At 39.2% G+C, this 21,078-nt stretch overlaps 1 protein-coding gene across 9 annotated transcripts in view; it reads right to left on the reverse strand.

The window, feature by feature from the left end:
• The window catches only part of Unc80 (unc-80 homolog, NALCN channel complex subunit), a 156,851-nt gene that overhangs the window by 62,616 nt on the left and 73,157 nt on the right, over window positions 1-21,078 (reverse strand). For all 9 annotated transcript variants that reach the window (XM_055616820.1, XM_055616816.1, XM_055616815.1 and 6 more), the window contains exons 23-25: window positions 13,401-13,613; window positions 5,229-5,364; window positions 1,487-1,620 (exon numbers count right to left, since the gene is read on the reverse strand). In XM_055616820.1, the coding sequence (XP_055472795.1) occupies window positions 1,487-1,620; window positions 5,229-5,364; window positions 13,401-13,613 (483 nt within the window). The remainder of the gene's footprint in view (window positions 1-1,486; window positions 1,621-5,228; window positions 5,365-13,400; window positions 13,614-21,078) is intronic.

The following is a 21,078-nucleotide window of genomic DNA, read 5'->3' on the forward strand; positions in this document are numbered from 1 at the left end:
TCAAAGAGACGTGATTATTAAGTTTATCTCAATATATGATAGGCTACAAGAAACATAATTTCCTCACTAGCAAGAGTCATTGAGACAGGGCTTTATGAGTTAAAAGGCAGAGCAAACATGGATAGAGACATGTACATGTTTTCGTGAAAGTTGAGGCTAATCTGAAAATGTGAAATCAGATATAGTCTATGCTTTCCCAAAGAGTGTATTCATCAGGAGGCCGGAAGGAATGATATTGAAGGAAGTCTACAGGTTAGATATTTTGTTATGCTTGACTTTGGCTAAACGCATGCATCGAGGTGTCTTGCTTTGAGTTTAGAGAGTACTCTCAATGGAACAGAGAAAATGACAATTCAGAAAAATAAAGGTCGAATAAATACAATGTCACAGAGGGCAGTAGCTGGCATTTCCTTTTCCAATAGTCAAATGGTTTCACAGTCCCAATGAGGGTGATTTTCTCTTGAAAATAAGCATTTCATTCATAAATGTTTCCAACTTTAAAAATAGCCGTTTTTGTTCTAGGATTTGAGGAAATGGATTTTTCTAGAGCATCAGAAAACTAAAGCCCGAGGCTGTCCTCTATGGTACCCGAACACTAACTCCTTTGTCCGACTTCCGGTCCCACCCTGAGATTGGCCTTACTTGACTTATACATGCTGTTGGATTTAACAGCAGGAGAGGTGTGTCGTAGACCGCCTTCAAGTGAAAGGTGGTGTGACAAGCCTTGTGTAAAAGAGAAGAAGCTTTCGTTTGGCTCCTCAGGTAAAGCTGCAGGATGACTGTGATGAAAGGACCATTGGTTTCCATCAGGATCTCAGGCGCCCGAGATGCTCCCTGTTAACGCATACTCTGAAGGTTTATGGGCCTGGCATAGTGTTTACCGGTACAGTAAAAGAAATAGTACCTGGCTGTATTTTTATGTGCCAATATGTGTAGTGCGTGTGTGTGTGTGTGTGTGTGTGTGTGTGTGTGCTGTCATGTTTTCTGTCCATCCATAATCCATAAGAAATGCTATGAAAATCACATTTTTGGAAATGCTGAGAATTTAAACACTGAAGTTATTTATCTCGTTCTGCAAATCAGGAAACAGTTTGGAAGAAAGCTTCTATATGAACCTAGGAGCTGTTAGTACAAAAAAAAATAGGGTAATGATTTCTGAATAATGTTGGCCATAAAACTTCTCATTGTCTGTAGTGTAAGGAACCATAAGCTCCTAGATAGTTCCAACAAAATGAGTGGTTATTATCCATCGGACAGGGCTCCTGGAAGTGCTATCACTAGTGATTACAAAGCCAACCTTGGAATGATTATTTTAACAGACAAAAGAGATTGTTTTTTTTATGCATGAAAATGCTTTGGTTAAAACTTTAAATTACATAACACATCTGGTCTTCGAGCACTTAAAGATGGTGGGGATTCAGAAAACCTAGCTGTCGTTCCTTGTTTTCAAGTAGCTCGGCTATTGACACACATTGCTTCAACATACCACTAGAGGCTCAGTGCGAGGCCTAGGCAGGCAAGAAAAAGTCTCCCTCAGGAAGGTGGTTATCTCCAGGAGAAGTTGGCATGCTGCCATCTTCAAGGCAAAGGGACAGCCACATTTAGAAGGGTTCACAGTACCTAGAAAGAAAAAAAATCTTCATGAGAAGGTAAATCAATAACAAATAGAGGGCCATGGTGTGATGGACCTAGCTATGTCCATGTAAAATCAAACTGCACATAATAATATTTTCTACACAGCCTCAATTTACCTACTCCTGTTAGCATGACTGGGGCATGCCCATCCACCTCTCTTCCTCCTCTCTGAAGTTCTGTAACATGTGCTTTGGTATTAAAGGATCAAACAAGCAGAATTCAGTGTTTCTATTTACAGTCCTATAGAGTGGCACAGCACAGCTCTAGTGTAACCAGAAGACCGTTTGGTGAGATAGAAATTGAAAGTGGTCTGGTATTCAGTCAGGTCTTGACTGCATATATGACAACCAGCTAAGAAAGGAACCCTAAAGTCCTTCCAGCTCATTTTAGGGAGGGATGTTTGCTTTGGCCTTCTGAGAGCTGTGAGTTCTCTCAGCTCTAGTTCAGTTGGTGTTTGTATAACCCAGACACAATAAAAGATGTTTCTTGGTCACCCCATTACCATTTTTGTTTGTGTGTAACAGGACTCCTGGTTGCAGTAGCCCTGGCTGTCCTAGAAATCACTGTGTAAACCAGTGATTTTTATTTGTTTGTTTTTGTTGTTTTGATTTTCAAGACAGGGTCTCTCTACCCAGGCCTGGCTGTCTTAGAACTTGCTCTGTAGACAGGCTGGCCTTGAACTCACATAGATCCACCTGCCTCTGCCTCCCAAGTGCTGAGAATGAAGTGTGTGCCGCCACTACTCCCAGTTTATAGCACACATCTTAATGCAATCTGTCCTGACATAGTAAGACACAGATGTATCAGAAGTAACTGAGTCTCTTTCACTCTGCAGAGTCTTTTATTTTGTCAGATACCCAGTTTACTATTTACTGGTCTTTTATTTTGTCAGATACCCAGGCTACTATGGACCAACTAACCAGTTTTGGACTAAACACAAGTAATGGCCAAAAGCCTTAAAAACTGTCAGGATTGGTTGTGAGAGCTGTATAAACATTAACTATGAAGAACTATTCTGGCTATTCCATCATCAGAAAAGAAAGAGGCCACCTAGCATTCTGCCTCTTACAAAAGAAAGAAACTTGTTATCCGTTGAATAAGTCAAGTCATCAAACTGTCACAATATCATTATGTATCAATATTAAAAAAAATATCCCATAAGTGTCTCCTGGGCATAATGAGATTTATTAACTGAATACTATACATGATTTTTTTCTTGACACAGAAGGTAGAAGTTATAATCTTCTGAAGATATCTGGCCTATTGTTCCCTCCTGAGAACCATTGCCTTTTCTCCATTAAAACGTGGCTGGAAAAATCTGCCTCTCATTTAGATTGGAAGAGACAAATTCTGGAATTTCCATACAGACATGTGCTTACTTTATATTTAGCTTTGGAATGCAAGATTAGCTACATCACACATAACAACTTCACAATCAGTGGAGAATCACACATAGCCTTAAACTCCACAGAGGATACAGGGCTGTAAATGTTACCTAGATGTGCAAAATTTAAAAAGCAAGTTTGTTGAAACTAGGCCTGGTAGCAGAGGCCTGCAATATCTGCTACTCAGATGTTTGAGGCAGGAGGATTTCAAGATTAAGATCAGTCTGAACTACATAGGAAGATCGTGTCTGGAAAAAATGAGAAATAAAAATAACCAAACAACAGACACCCAGTGTAAACCTCTAGATCCGTGTTTTCACTCATGAGGTTCTCATTCAGACACTCTAAAATTTCTGTACAGAGTGACCTTGGCTGTGGTCTAGTCTCTCTCCTGGCTATTATCTGAAATATTCTGTCACAATGAGCAAAGATTGAGGTCTTCATGACCCGGACAAAATACTGAACACATTGAGAGTTTACTTTGATTACTATTTCATCTTTTCCAATGTTATCATCTAGCCATCATTTCACACTTCATGACGAGAGGATTTGGCAGATTTGGCAGAATTAACCAAGAACAACCCTTAAAATGCAGCCAGAGAGCTTCAATTGTAAACGAAGAGGAAACGCTACATGGGAAGTGTTCCTGCTTCCTTGTGGGAAGATTTTGAGTCCACAGCCCAGACTGGACTTTACATTCAGCAAGATGTAGCTCACTGCACCCTCCCGTAGGCTTGCCGAGCATGTGTGTGTACAGCACGGTTCTGGAGAGCATCTAGCAGGGGTATTCTCACCTCTAATTCTCTGACAACTCCAATAGCTACAGCACAGGACAGTCACAGTTTAAGCAAACTTTTAATTTCTTATCAATACTGTGGTATGTTCTGATTAAACCATAAGGTATTGTGCTTCTTCGGAATGCTTTTCTTGTGTGTGTGTGTGTGTGTGTGTGTGTGTGCGCGTGCGCGCGCGCACGTGTGTGTGGTACAGCGTATAAACTTGCTAGTCCAGAGGTGTGCACACGTGCATGTGGATACACATGTATGTGCATGAATGTGGAGGCCGGGGATTGATGCCAAGTGTCTTTCTTTTTGGTTGTTGTTCTCAGACAGGTTCATTCAGTGGACTGGAAGCTCATCCATTCAGTGAGACCAACTGGCCAGTGGGTTCTGCAGACTTCCCTGTCTCTCTTTCCCCACTGCTAAGGTTACAGGCTCCCACAACCATGTCCAGCTTTTTCTTTTCTTATCTTTTCACATTTCTCTTTTTTTTCTTTTTATTTACTTTTTATTTATTACAATTTATTCACTTTGTATCCCCACTGCAGCCCTTCCAGTCCCACATACCCTCCCTCTTCTCTCCCTATGCTTTTTCTCTAGTACCGTGATAGGGGAGGACCTCCTCTTCTTCCCTCTCACCCTAGCCTATCAGGTCTCATCAGAACTGGCTGCATTGTCTTCCTCTGTGGCCTAGTAAGGCTGCTACCCCTTCAGGGGAAGGTACCAGCCACTGAGTTCCTGTCAGAGACAGTCCCTGCTCCCCTTACTAGGGAACCCACATGGAGACTGAGCTGCCACTTCTATGACCATACCACCCTGAATGCACCCGATCTTATCTGTGTCCAGCTTTTTAACAGGGCTTGTGAGGATCTTATCTAAGGTCCTCATGCTTGTACAACAAGCAATTCACCAACTGAGTAATCTCCCCAGCCCCTGGAAAGCATTTCTTGTTTGAGTCTATTTTGCATGATGCATTTATTTTCCCAAAGCAGCAATAACATAAAATCTTGGGATGGGGAGGAGGAAGGAAAAAAGGAAAGAAGGAAGAATGGAATGAAGGAAGTAAGGAAGTTAGAAAGGAAGGGAAAAGAAAGAAAAGCCTTCTCAGAAAACAGATTTTCCCAAGTGCCTTCTCTCTGAGGCTTAGTATGAATCTTTGGGTATCAGCAAGAGTTAGAGGCTAAAAGGTAAAGTCCCTTCACATAGCCTGCAGTGCTTTGCCCATCCGCCTTCTCTTCCTGATCTTTGCCTTCTCTCTCTTCCTCTCTGGTTTTCTGTACATGCTTTACATCCACATGAGGGGAAGGGGAATGGTATGAGGGAGATGGAGGGAGGTGGAGAGGGTATGAGAGAGGAACAGCGCATTAAGTGTCCCTATAGCAGAGTCTCTTACAAGCAGGGGCTCTTGTAGTAAAGGGAGTCTCCTTACTGTCATCTAAAAAGTCTTCCTCCTCATCCTCCTTTCTCAGTCTTCTCTTGGTCTCCTCATCATAAATAAGGCCGAGCAGGTTAGCAGGGCTCTCACTTTCACCATGGCACAGCTCATTCAAGCGGATGCCAATCGCCTAGAGTGGAAAAGAAAATGAAACACCACAAAGGATGTTAGGCTCTAAGACAGCACACAATCAGCTGAAGAATGGGCATGATTTCCCACACAGGCCTCTTCTATGTTTTATGTGTTGTCATCACCATCTTCCCCAATTCAGGAATCTAGAAACGGAAGAAACAGTGCTATCCCCAAAGTCATTTGTTCTAAAGATTTGAAAAAAAAAATGGAATGGACACTTTTATATGCAAACACAAATATTATTTATGAAACAAATCTCCATATTTATTTGAAGTTCATTCGTTTTGTAGATCTGATATATGGAAGCAAGCCAGCAGTATCCTCTCTCACACACACTCAGTGTGTGTGTGTGTGTGTGTGTGTGTGTGTGTGTGTGTGTTTGTAAATGCGTGGGAAGTATGCAGGTGTGTGCGTTCGTGCTAGTGTGGAATTCAGAGGAGAACACCGGGTTCTCCCGTTCTATGAGTCTTCACCTTACTCTTTAAGACAGGCTTTCTTAGTGAATCTTGAACTGGGCTGGAGTTCATCAAGCCCGAGCAAGACTCCTGTGTCTACACCCCCCCCCCATAGTACTGATGTTACAAGTGTACACTGGACCTTTTTTGTGGGTATTGGAGATTTAAACTCACATTCCCATACTTAAGCACTCTGATCAACTGAGCAATTTACCCATCCTACCTGCAGGTTTTTGTTTTAGTAGAGGGTTTTTAGGACAGTAAAAATAATAATAATAATAATAAAGGCTTACTCCTTGTAATGTGTCTACTTACACTATCTTACACAAGTATCACTGCCACGCTAATGAGCTTGGAAGTTGGCAAAATTCTATCCCTGTGGTTTTATTCATACTGCCATTATGTAGGCACTCATTGGTGTTTATGGACCTCTCCCCATCCCATGATAGTAACTGAGTAAGAAATGTTAACTGCTCTTCTGGGAGAGCTTCTAAAAACCACGTTAGAGACAGAACGTTTAATAACTTGTCCCCAGGACAATGTTGACTCTTACGTGGCACACACAGAATCAAACTTGCTCTCGCTTCTCCTGAGTTGTCACACGCTGTTCCATAGTTTGTCAAAAGGAATTTTCCTCCAGAGGTGAATACACTGTGCCTATCCAGTTCCCTTTGTACCCAAACGACGCACAATACACAACAATGAGAGCGTTAGGGACTTAAGAAGGAGTCCCAAGGATAAAGCTAAAATGAGCACTGTTTCCGGGTCTGACACGCCTGCGCTCTGTGGATTAATGAAAACAAACCACAGCTCATTTTTTTTTCTTTCTCCCTGTATCAAGCTTATGAAATATTTAGCAAATCTTCAAGTTTCTCGGCGTGCAAGGAATTAGACTCGCTGCTGGAAACCAACCTGTACCCAGGATCAGATGTGCGAAGTGACTTAGAATGCTTTCAGTGAGAACGCAACTGTTTTGGATGTGTTAAAGTTCCAGAAACAAAAAGGTCTTTGTAAGATCTGGAAGTAAATGACAAAGTGCAGACCAGGAAATAAAAACACCAAGAAAATAGTATGAAAGGCTATCACAGCATTTTCCTGGTTTTACTTGCTATCCTCTAAAATTTTAAACAAATAAAACAAGATCATAAGCAGCACCACAAAAGGACCTTGTTCTGAGGATGAGGCATGGCAAATTTGGAGTGGGGATAGCCAGCTGAACGGTGAGTCTCCAAGGAGATGATTTTTTTAATATTACTTTTTCTGGGATATTGCAATGAAATAACTTAAATTAAACCCCCTCCCCCAGTTTATAAACAAATAAACAAAACCCCAAAACCCAGACTCTGAACTTGCCTAAGGTAACACTAATGGCTAAGTAACAATTTAAAGTTCCAAGTCTCATCTAAGGGTGGACGGATACCTTAAGGACCAGTAATTCCTTTCTTGCTCCATTCATGGAATATTTATAAAGTGAGACCATTTGTAAGGTATTGAATGAGACACGAATATACATAAGCTGTTCACTGTGCCTTGTATCCATGTGCCTTATGACTTATGAATGCACTAACAGGAAGATCATGGACAAACAGGGAAATAACGGGAGGCGGAGAGACTAGCTGAAGGCTGTGGGCTGAATTCCAACATAACCACCTTCTATCCCTTTCCGTACTAACACACTGAGTCGATAGGAGATACAAGAACATGTTGAGATGACAGTCACGGTTCAGTCATGGTTCAGAAGACAGGCATCAAACACAGTTCAGGAACAAGGTACCTCATTATTACAAATTAGAGGGGCTGATGTGTTGGCAGCTTAAAAATGGAGAAAGATGTTCATTTGAAGGGAACTAAAAGTTTTTGTGATTTTGGAAGTATACCAAGGACTCACCAGAAAAGAACAATTTTTTTTTTTTTTTAAATGGGGAAAATGTGCAGGAAGACTAGAAGGGTACTTCAGGACTCAGGAGCCTAACGAACCACTGGAGGGACATTGTGCTGCCTGCTCAGGAAGGTACTGAAAAGACATGAAACTTGACTTTAACCCTGATAGAAGTCTATTACTTATATAAAAGTATAAGTTTATATATTATTAATTATACAACATAATCATAGAATTAAAATATAATGCATAATTTAAATGTTATTTATTTAATATTATTTATAAATTTATAAAATAAATTTCTAGTACGAAGGCTTAAGGTAATTATGCTTTATGTGTATGAGCTAATTCAACTTCATTACCCCTGATCTTAGAAATTACTTAAGCAAATGTTGAACAATGATTCCAACCTGAGCAATTTTGGCCATGACTCAAGGAATGGTGGGAGGCATTAAAGTTGTCTCCTTACCAAAGAATTTATAGAAGGAATCAGAGGGCCAAGAGTGGAGGCCGAGAGACCAGTATGAACATTCCATTTTGGATAGATTATGTCCTATGGAGATTACCTTCCTGGCAGTGTGCAAGACAGATTATAAGGTGTGGCTGTGAGGATGACAGAAAATAATAATCATCTAAATTCGAAGTCATGAAGATCTGACCTATGATCAGAAAGAGGTAGGACCATCCAATAGGGAATCAGAATGGACTTGGCAATGCAGACCTGGGATTTGAAACGTGCTCTGGATGGGGCGCTCTGTGCTATTGCCACTCATCAAGCATTGGTCACATAGGAACCGACTGACCCCGGGGGAAACCACACAGGGAGAAATTGTAAGATATATGAGGCAATGGATATATGGGGAGAGAAGAGGTGAGGCCAGGGAGGGAGATATGCCTTATGTGAGGTAGAGTCTAAATGGGCCCAAATGTTTCTGTATAATGAAGTCTTTTTGAAAATGAACTTTTGTTTTGAAAATCCACATCAACTGACAGACTCCAAACTGCTCAAACTTCTAGAAAAACAAATAAACATATAAATGTATAACATAGTGTGTATGTATGTATTTATGTATGTATGTATGGACTGGAAATGATGAGTGTGGTTACTAAAAAGGCCTTTAAAATTGCTTTACATGGATAATAAGGGGACCATCAGAAAAGGGGCAATAAAGCTAAAAATTGAAAACTGGCTTGATTATCTGTCTTAGTGACTTCAAATCTCATTGCTAATTTTCTAAGCCCCCCCAAATTTCATCTAACTTAGGCAAGGGAGTCACGCTGATTTCACAGAGTTTCTGATACACATGTATGAAAGAAAAGAGGGGGTTGGGATTCAAATTCTAGTAGGTGTGTAGCAGTGAGCTTGAGGCTCACTTGCGTGGGAGAGTTTTGTAGTTCTGGTAGAAGAGGGTAGGAAGAGTTATGTGAAGGCCAGCTTTGTAAGCTTTGCAATAAAGTATGCTTCTGTGGTGAACTGTCTCAATTAAAATAAGATGAAAACAAGTCAGTCATAGCTTTATTATATCAAGTTAATAAATCATGAAGAAATATTGGAATTGGAATGACGTTGCTATAATTATAGGCCAAGAATTCTTTGAAGATTTTAAAATGGTGGCCGACACATTCAGATTAAATGCAATATTCCCTGTTAATAGCAAACTGTTAATCTCACTACGTTAAATTAAGCTAAGTAGATATTCTTATTAAATTGGTTTGTTTACATTACTTTATGCCTCAGGTTTTCAAAAATACCAGTGATACACACATCGCTGTGTCACAGATTAATAGGTGGAATAACACATTAATTCAGGCCTCACATGTTCTGTCTGTCTTCTAAACACAAGAAAGCCCAAAGAGGTGGATCAACTTGGGACACATTATATAAAACACCTAAATATATCATAGGACCGATTATTAATCATATGGAAAACTCAAATAGAATTGGTATTATATGACAGTCCTTCATCGCTATAGCAAACAAAAGGCCCAGAGGCACTTTTCTCAGGGAGACACTATGAACATCTGATGAACGTGTTTATAATTTGTGAATTCTTGCAAGAAGTCTCCAAATATGTTCTTATGCCCATTTAATGTTATTGTCAGAGAAGAGTCCATCTGTCTTAGTTATTTATAGCCTATTGTTTCTTTGCCAGTGGAGAAATACAGGAGTTAAGCACTCCATCTTTTAATTCAAAAGAGCTAAATGGCTGAAAACAAAAACAAAACAAAACCAAAAACCAGCAACAACACTATACAACTCTACTTGCCTGGAGAGCAAGACTGTCCAAAAGTACCTAGGCTTTTGAAAATGAGAAAACTTTCTACCAGCAGGGGGTTGAGTGGTTTTAATACAGTTTGGGGTAGAGAATAAAGCATGTTGGAGTAAGAAAAACCTTTATCCTGCTCACTGCCATATAAATTTCCAATGTGATGATTTTACTTTGATAATAACAAATGTAGTCTCACAGAAAAAAAATCATCCCTGATTTCAGCAGGATTATGAGACCATGTAATTGGGAAGGAGTATTCAATATTTTAAGAATGAGAAAACTAAATCTAAAAGACTGGGATTTGCAAGCCTATTTAGTGAAAATTCTTGGGTTATAGCTTGATTCTAACCAGAGGAGAGACCATTCAGGATGAACTCATTCATGGGTTAGGTGTCGAGGCTCAGTGAGTGGTTCATGTACAACAGGAAGAAAGATAATTGCACCCCCCCAATACCTATGTTTCCTAGAATCTTATGTTTATATTTCTGCCTTCTCATTGGGATTACAATATCATAACTATACTATAAGCATGTTTGACAGTCCATCTAAAAGATCCTTCTCTAACATGAAGACTCTTAGAGACATCCCCACTCTCAACCTCCACCCCCACCTTGGCTGTGTTTCTTCCACCAATCCTGTTTTGCTCAGTATGACGTTTGCCTTTAAGATTTCTTTTTAGCATAGCTATTCACCGAACAAATGTAGGGCAACATTTCTATTCAATAGGAAAAGAGATTTTATAAGAGATCTGTGTACAGGCTAGTAAATATCTACAACAAGGGAAAATAAGGTGACAGAATGGCGATTTATGGCGTTATTTTGACCATCTGGGGACAGACTGGAACACAGGTGGTGAGAGTCCAACAGGGTTAAAGTGTGATCAGGGAATGGGGGCGGGGAGCAAGGACATTTTCCAAATAAACAACACTGTGGGAATCTTACTTTTTTTTTTTTACTTAAACATTTATGTGATTTTTATCTTCACTTTAAGAAAGACAGTGGTGAAGGGCTACTATTTATGAATTAAGGTTTTAGTTTGTAGGCAAGATAGTTCCAGCTGGGTCATGAATATACTTCACCTTCTCTAAAACATGGATGGCAAAATCTAAACTCTGGGTAGAAACTGCCCTAGTCAGATAGAATAAACAATTAACATAAAGAACTGGTGTCAGGTATTCAGGTGTCATCAAGTTCCGTAATTTAAGTGTATTTATCATATTCGGTAATACAATTAGAATGCATATAGTATAACAATATCTATCATCATCTACTTATGTACCTATCATCCATCCATCTATCTATCTATCTATCTATCTATCTATCTATCTATCTATCTATCTACCTATCTACCTATCTACCTATCTATCTACCTACCTATTTATCTACCTTTCATTTATGTGTCTATCTACCTATCTTTTATTATCTACCTATCTACCGACCTATCATCTATCTGTCTATCTATCTATCTATCTATCTATCTATCTATCTATCTATCTATCTATCATCTATCTATCTATCTATCTATCTATCTATCTATCTATCTATCATGTGTATGTTTGTGAACATGTGTGTACAGGTGCACATAGAGGCCAGAGGTCCAACTCCAGCATTGTTCCTCGGGCAGTACCACCTTCATTCTGTGAGGAAGAGTCTCTTACTGGCCTGGAGCTTGCTGGCCTAGGCTGTCTGGTTAAAACGCTCTAGGGCTCTACCTGTCTCTGTCTCCCCTCCCCAGAACTAGGAATTCAAGTGTGTATTATGATGCTTGGCTCTTTCTTGCATGAGTTTGGGGGAATGAACTGAATTCTTCACTGGCAAGCACTTCCCCAAGTAGACTATTTTCCCAGCCTTTGTTATTCTTATTTAAACAATCCGCTAAGATGGATCTATCAAATTATTCTACAGTGAGTAGTTTGAGACAGAAAGATTTTTGTACAACAAGCACAAAATCAATGTTTCAGTGCGAAAAGAAATTTAGAATTCAGGCTCAGCATCCTTCATTTTCAGCCTATGAACCGTCATGCTATAATTATGAATCTTAACATTATTAAGGGCACATGATGGCAGGCATTTAGTAAAGGAGTTTACTTCCTTGTGTTCCTGTGGCCCTGGTGTATTTTCGTGTCTCGTGATATACTTTTTGTTTATACTGCTTGACTTGTGTAAACTCTCGTGTTTTATATTAAGTAGGCATAACAGATGTAGGAAAAAAAAATCAAGTGGAGTTATGTAACTCAAAACTCAACTCAACTGATTTTTAAAGAGGGGATGCCACATGGGAGGGAGGTTCCCCTCATATAAATTGTGCAACAGAACACTCAAAAAGGCAGTGCCAAGCCTGATCATGAACGCTTACAGTAATAGAGAATGCTGTCTGATATTTATGAAACATATCTCACATGTTTTTTTTTATTTTTTTTTACATAGGATAGTTATATAGGACAAGTCAAAGAAAATTCAATAAAGGAGAGAAACATTAATACATTCATGTTTACAGAAGGACAGCACACAATTTTGGTGCAGTGCATGCCTTCTGAATTACTATGCAAAAGAGATGAAGGAAGACCAAAAGCACAAAATCCTAAATTAGTTGATGCGCTAAGCCAATCACTGAAGAAATTATACCAGTAGCTGTAAGCATTCTGTAAGGATTCAGGGATATTGAACCCTTTATATGCATTTGTGTTTCTCCTTAAAATTAGCAGAAAGGAAGAAAACCCTCAGTCTTCTTGAATTTCTTTTATTATTCATTTCTCCCTTCCTGTAGTGAGGAAGTTGGCATTGTAAGTGTCCATTCTATTATAAGTCTTAAAGGAAAGTCATGCCTTTCTATTTATTTACTTATTTCTAAATAATCTCTCTCATAATACTAACAATCAAGCAAGCATCAAAAGTAAACTCAGTAAGTCAAGAAAAATGATATATTAAAGTAGCAGGGGTCAGTTGGGAAAAAGAAGAGTTTCAGTGGGGAAAAGGGGTTGAAAGATGATTATGAGGTGAAAATGCCTAAAACCAGTATGTACATACATAAAATTGCCAAATAATGTTAAAATTTATAAAATCATGCTCATAATGATAGCAATGATTTGACCACAAAGATGATTCTTTAATTCAGCAATTAAAAGCAAGGCTTTATAATCCAACATGGAAGATTAATACTGATTATTTTAACTATTTGCAATCTGGCACATTACTGTAATAAACCTCAATGTCTTTAACTATAAAACCAGAGTAATACTGAGCCTTATACATTTGTTGGGCAAAATTAAAGGTTACTTTTCCCTCATCTGGTACCTGGGTTATAACAGATACATGACAGTAAGTAATAGTATAAAAAATAGATAATAAATGTCTATAAAATAAATTCATTAAGAGAAACTTCATTTCACTCAAATGCCCTAGGTTTTACAGAAGAAAGGCAAGAGCTCACATCTCCCCACTGGTAGAAGAGCTTGGCAGCATTCCACTGCAGCTTCTGGTTCCTCTTGTTGCCCACGATGGGAGACCTGCCCCGGGAAAGGCCTTTCTTGGTGATGTTCACGTGGTGGCCTTTCATCCACTCTGGCCAGTTGCCACGGTTGCACCGGTGGACAAAACGGGCACATTCCAGGAACAGAGCTGCTCTGGCCACCACAGGGGCTTCCTGAGAAGGGTTAAAGGAAAAACAAGGTGGGCTTGATAAAGAGTATCTTTAAAGGGCACTCATGTGGAATGACTGGGTTTCTGCTGGGCATACATCAGTCCAGGTGTTTTGGTTTCGCTTGGGACATGACTTGGGATGGCATGTGCATGGTAGTGGGAAATCTGGAAATGAAATCCCAAAGGCACTGTGGATCTTGAGGAATTAGATGTCCTAAGGGAGCCCATGCTACCTTCACCTTCTCAGTTCACAACTGATCACATGCTTTCATTATGTATTTTTAATTATTTTTTTAATTGAAACTAGATTTTCCATGCAATATATTTGGATCATGGTTCCCCCTACCCCTACTCCACCCACAACTCCCTCTGACTCCATACCCATGCAAATCCACACCATTATTCCCCCTCTCTGATTAGAATACAAACAGGCATCTACTAAAAAAAAGAAAGAAAAATAAAATATAATAAGATAATAACAAACAAACCCAAATAGTGCAACTAGGACTTGAACATATGTGTGAATGAGCTTTTAAATAAAAACCTTCAAAATAAAACACTAAAAATTTAACATGAATAATCAAATACTCCATCTCTAGAATGAATCTTACATCAATTAATAACCGCGTAGTTATTTCAGCCCTACAGCGGTATGCTATCTAAGATCATTCTCATGATTCTGGAGGCAAACTGTTGTTTTGAACACTGAGCATTAGAAAAAGGAAGAGCAAGCTTTTGTTGAATTAATCTTCTTCCTACATAACAGACCAAATTCTACATAATAAGCATCATTTTAGCTGAAAATATTTGAGAAAAGAGAAAATTATTTAATTGTGATAAATGAGAAACAGAACTTTTTTTTTTTTTTTTTCTTCAGGAAAATAAAAAGCAGGACTCCCTCTTGTCATGCAAAGATGTGGTTTTAAAAATAAAAATGAGAGCTTTGGTTACCCAGAACTTGGAAAAGTGAGTTACTCTACTGAACAGTTTAAAAGCTAACAGGCATGTTACAGATATTTAATCCCATTGTGAACCTCAGAATTGTGAACTCTAAAACCCTGCTTCTTTGGTTTGGTTGAGTCCAATCACTCACCTTTAATCTAAGAACTTTCTGTTTATTTTAAACTGGTGATTATAGTGTGGTTCACCCAGCCCTAGCATACACCTTTAATCCAAGAATTTTCTGTACACAGGATTTAATAAAGTTAATCCAGGTCAAGAGGCAGAGCAAGAAACCAGCTGACAAGAATTAAAGAGTAGGAGGGACATTGAGTAGAGGGGTATTTAAGACAGTATGGAGAAGAAAAGGCTTTTAGCTCAAGCTCTGGCTTTAGCTTTGGCTTCAGCTCCTAAGCTCTCTGGCTTTCAGGAGTGTGAGCTAGTAAGCCTTTGTCCTTGGTGTTTTGGGGGCTTTTGATCCTAGGCTGTAAGCTGAGCTAGTGAACCTTTTGGGTTTTTTCCACCCAGACTTGAGCTGAGTAGGAAGGTCAGCTGGTTGCTTTCTCTGCCTCTCTGAGCTAGCTGGTTTTCACCCCAGCATCTGGCTCCTGAGTCTTTATTAGTAAAATAGAACAGTTGGGATTTTCATTTATGTCTACAGTAGTACAGGCATATACAAAGAGGCAAGGGAGAGGGGAAGATGAACGGAGGAGAAGAAGAAAAAGGAGAGGAAGATGAGGAAGAAGAGGGGGAAGAGGAGGAGAAGGAGGTCATTAGGTCATAGGAAAAATGTAAAGTAGCACCTTGTATATTTATTTGTGCAAGTTTTTTTGTTTGTTTTGTTTTATGTCACAACACTACCATCACCTGTGGGTTCCTTAGTAACTGGAGGCCATCAATGATAACAGATATTCAGATTAATTTTTTTCATAATTTTAAGCAGCAGATTTCTAAATAATTCAATCTGTAATGCTAAAATAGATATTAATGTATAGAGATTTATGTCACAGTTGTTTTTTTATACATTATAATATATATTTGATACTATGGTTAGGAATTAATAGCCTCATTTTAAGAGTCTTAAAAACTAAACAAACTATGATTTCCACATGACCATGGACTGTGAAGGATACTGGATACAGTATCCAATCCAATGTTCTTCCATGTTCACATCTATGCTGTTTTTCTGCTTGTATTAACATTGTCTTAATTTATATTCAGAAATCTTACTAAAAGAGAATTTTGAGGATGTAGGTAAACTTAAGAATAAGATATCATTAAATATAATATTTTTAAAAACACATACCACATTCTTTCTATCATCAAAACTTATTATAGTTCCATATAATGAAAAAGGATGTTCAACCTTTGTGACTTGGCTCACCTCCCAGGCTATTCCCATCTCAAGTGCTGTACAATCTAAGCCAATCAAACAAGCAGCCATTTTCCAAATATGAGCTCCCATATTTTTCCAAGTATGGTGTTCTCATGACCTGTAGCCTTCAAATCCTTTCTCCTGTGCTCAAGTATGCAACAAGAACATTTGCTCAACCATGTTCATAGCAGCTTTATTCATAATAGCCAGAACCTGGAAACAACCCAGATGTCCCTCAACTGAGGAATGGATATTGAAATTGTGGTACATTTACACAATGGAACACTACTCAGCAATTAAAAAACAAGGAAATCATGAAATTTGCAGGCAAATGGTGGGAACTAAAAAAGATTATCCTGAGTGAGAAAGACACGCACGGTATATACTCATTTATAAGTGGGTATTAGACATATAATATAGGATAAACTTACTAAAATATGTACACCTAAAGAAGCTAATCAAGAAGGAGAACCCTTGATAAGATGATCAATCCCCATTCAGAAAGGCAAACAGGATGGACATCACAAGAGAGAGAAAATGGAACAGGACAGGCGTATACCACAGAGGGACTCTGAAATACTCTACCCAGCAGGGTATTGAAGCAGATGCTGAGACTCATAGCCAAACTTTGGGCAGAGTGCAGGGAATCTTATGAAAGAAGGGGGAGATGAAAGACCTGGAGGAGACAGGAATTCCACAAGAAGAGCAAGAGAACCAAACATCTGGGCACAAGGGTCTTTTCTGAGACTGATACTATAACCAAGAACCATTCATGGAGATAACCTAGAACCCCTGTACAGATGTAGCCCATGGCAGCTCAATGTTCGAGTAGGTTCCCTAATAAGGGGAATGGGGGCTATCTCTGACATGAACTCAGTGGTCTGCTCTTTGATCACCTCAGCAGCCTTTCCATGCTACAGAGGAAGACAATGCAGCCAGTCCTGATGAGACCTGATAGGGTAGGCTCAGATTGAAGGGGAAGAGGACCTCCCTTATCAGTGGACTTGGGGAGGGGCATGGGAGGAGAAGATGGAGGGAAGGTGGGATAGAGAGGGGACAAAGGAGGGGGCTACAGCTAGGATACAAAGTGAAAAAACTGTAATTAATTTAAAAAAGTAAATTAATAAAAAAAAATCCTTTCTCCTCCTGGCAACTCTCCAACTATAAGATTTCAGCTACTGTCTCCACTGAGAAATCCACTTTGTTTTTATGCTCCTTTAGATGATTAAAGAAAATTACAACTCTCTTTTCTTTGGCTTAGATGCAGCTGTCAACAATTCTATAAACCTAATTTTAAAATGTTTTTACAGAAAAATAATGATTGTAATGCATCATAAAAATCTAGTTAAAGATTTACAGAGGGGCTTAATTCTGCAAACCTCATTGACAAGAAACGGAAAGTTAATACAAGTTCAAGGACAAACTACTAGATGAACACTGTATTATGAATCTGTTATTAGTACATGACTGACAAGTGTCGAAAGTCTGTACAGAGGCCAAGACTTGGGAACAGGTCATAGAGACAGTCCTTTTCCCATTGCCAGGGCTCTGAATCAAAGGCATGGATGTTATGGTGCCATTCCACACAGTCTATACATATTGAGTCTTCCTGTGTAAGAGTTTACTAGCCATGTCAGACATGCTTGGCTGCATCTGAAAAGGGCTGAGACACGTGTCTCTAGAAAACGAATGCCAGGCAGGAAGGTAAGGCTGGTGCCTCAAACTTATCTTTTGCCTGTCAGGCTGTGACAGATTCAAGGTATAAAACAATGTGAACTCAACATTTAGTGACAGGTGATGGGAAGAACACTCTGGCTGAGCACTGTGCAGTCAACTCTGACTTTTAGAGGATTAATGGTGAAAACTAATTTAGACTAGGTACATGGGGGAGAGAGTCTCTTCACCACCCCTAACTGTGGGCTTATTGATGAATGGACGTGAGAAGGTATAAGAAGCTTGCCATGTTTTTTTTTAATGAACAGAAAATTTTAGTTCTCTACTTAAAAATAATTTAGCATGATAAACCCCAGATGTTACCAGCATATTGTTATTTGCCTTGTTAATTTGAGGTTTGGAAAGGCAATTTAGATCAATTTGAGGGTATATTCCATTTATAATACAACTCAACACAAGGGCAAGGTTGATTCCAATGGACTTGACACATGCTGTAAAACCCAGTGGCACCTGCTTGCATGAAGGAATGACAATATAGAATCACTCAAACACTGGCCTTTTACAATAATCTTTGTGATCCTGATAGATGGAAGAATTCTATACTCAAGATGGCATGAATTATGTCACTTTCTTGAGCAGTGAGTAAATGAACTTTTAAGGCCTCAACATGATGGAAAATCATGCCTGGTATTGGAAACCCAGAACCCAGCTTCCTGGAGCTACTGCAGGCATGGAGAGCCCACTGTTGTCACTTTACTAAATCAATACAATTCCTAAAATGTATCCTTATATCCAGACATAAGCATAACTCTTACTGCTTGTGTGGTTTGAATAGAAATGGCCCCATAGACTCATGTATTTTCATGCTTAGGGGGTGGCACTGGGGGTGCAGGTTAGTTAAGTAGGTGTGACCTTGTTTGAAGAACTGTGTCACTGGGGATGGGCTGTGAAGTTTCCAGTGCTCAATCCAGGTTCAGTATCACTCTTTCTCTTTCTGTCTGCAGTCATTTTCAAGTTCTATATCTGTGGATCCAGATATAGAGCTCTCAGCTACCCTCTGCCTATATGCCACTATACTTTCTGCCATGATCACAATGGACTAAACCTCTGAACTATAACTAAGACACAGTTAAATGCTTTCCTTTAGAATAGTTGCCATGGTCATGGTGTCTCTTCCCAACAACAGAGCATTGATTAAAACACCCCTCATCAAAGAATCTCTTTGCGGCAAATGGAGACCATTACAGAATACAACTCACCAAAATAAAGAGATCATGATCATGGGGTGCCTAGCCCCAAGAGATATAATGTCTACAGGACAACTCCTGCACTTACAGGCTCAGGAAACTTTTGAAAGAAGGAACAGGAAGACTGTAAGAGGCAGTGAATCAAGAAATCTACTGTGAAATTGTTTCCTAGACAGGGATGCTATACTCACACCTCAATCAGCAGGGTGCCTAAACAAGGCCTGGGCAAAGAAAACACCAATAGACGTGCTAACACAGAAGGGGAAAAAAATCTCACCAAGCCTCTAGACCAAGAACTATAGGAAAGTAATGGCTGATGAGAAAGAGAAAATTAGTCTTTCCCATGAATGAGCCCCCTTCTTGGTTATCCAATGCCAAAGGGTCAGCCCTGAACTCATAAAGACGAAGCAACATTAAATGGATGCAGCATATTGCACTCATATATATAGATATGATATACATATGATATATATCAATATATAACATATATATCAATAATAATTAAGGAAAAAGAGGGTTTCAGATTGGCAGTGGCTTAAGTAGGAATAGGAGGTGTTGGAAGCAGGGGACATGAGAGGGGCTTGAGGGAGAACTGGGAATGGGAAAATGGTATAATTATACCTTAATAGATATTTTTTTTTTAAAAATAAAAAAAGCAAAACAAATCCAAAAGCCGAGAGCACTGGCCTGCCATAAAATGCGCTGCTGGTACTTCTGAAATGGAAGTTGATATATTAAAAGTGTCTCCTTTCTTCACAACCTGCCAGCCCAGGTGACCTTTCAGCCACTAGAGCTGCATAAAATTTCTATTCCACTATCCCACCGTTTCATAGCTTGCACATAGATGTGAGAGTCATTTTAAGTGGAAAAGAAAAACCTATTAAGCTAAATTATATGAATCAGAATATCCAAAGGTAAAGGTTAAGAAGAAGATGGACTATCAGTGATTTCAAGCAATTCCCCTACCTACATGGAAGGAGTATCTTGTGATGGCTACAGAGTTGTCTAGCTGAAGTCACGTGAAGTCACAAGACTGTCACTGGACAGTCTGCATTTCTTGAATGCTCTGCAACTAGAAAACTTCATGCACCCAGATGCTTTCCTTATTTTTTTTCCTATTTCCCCTGGATTTTATGATTGTTATACATATTGAATGCTTCCTTTGTGAAGGTGAAGCAGAGAATTGGGATACAAAACCAAACAGCTGTGCTGTCTTTTACCTGGGGACCTAGAAATATATTTACCAGGACACAACAGTTAATTGGAGGGTATAACTGCAATACATTCCTTTCCCTCAGGGGCTATATCTTAGCTTGTTATATGAGAAGAAACCTCAACAGATCCTGAAAATTCATATAATACTGCACAGGACCTTCCAATTTTTTTGAAAGCTAAATGTTTTATGATGGTCTCTCGGGACTCACATAATTTTTATTGCCTTACAATAAAATACGAAGTGCTTGCTGGTGTGAGATAGCTGTTTAGCTAAAAACCAATAGGAATAAGCAGCTTTTGTGTCTCAGTATGTGTTAGAATCTTTTTTTTTTTTTTTTTTAAGGCCAGAGGGCATATGCTTCCTAGTCAGTGTTTTTTAATTTTGTGGTATTGAATTCACTTCCTGACTGAGAACACTGAGTGACAGACTCATTACCTGACAAGCTGCCTCTGTCTGCATCAACAGTAGCGGGGGTCAGACTGGGGTGGGCATGACTGTTTAATTCATAGTCTGCATGGGTAGTCATTTTCAAGTTTACTCAAGTCATGGTCATGTTTTGGGTCAGTACTTTAAAAAGCAAATGATGTCTTCTATTTTGTACAATGGACTGTGTGGAAAGATGCACTTCCTTTGGTTTAAAACACCTAAAAAAATGCTAGATATAATTGAAATTTTGTTCTTATTTTTATTTCTCAGGCGAGAAGGAAGACCGCAGAAGAAGAGTAAAAGCCCAGTCATAGAGGAGAGGTGGAATGAGTTAGCAATATTAGCCTTGAGGATTCTTGGTCCACATGTAGACTATCTAGGGTCAGGCTGGTGGGGGTCAGGCCATACACTTCCACGTGAAGTAAATTCTCTTCGCTTGCTTTGATTTAAGGGTCTCATTAGGTAGTCCAGGCTATGTCTCCTGAATGCTGTGGTTATAGGAACGTACTGCCATCTCTCCATCTCTGGTTCTAAAGTTGACCTTTCACACACACACACACACACACACACACACACACACACACACACACAC

Source organism: Psammomys obesus, unplaced genomic scaffold (genome assembly GCF_907164565.1).
Source record: "Psammomys obesus unplaced genomic scaffold, mPsaObe1.curated_primary_1811, whole genome shotgun sequence".
NCBI classification, from domain to species: domain Eukaryota; kingdom Metazoa; phylum Chordata; class Mammalia; order Rodentia; family Muridae; genus Psammomys; species Psammomys obesus.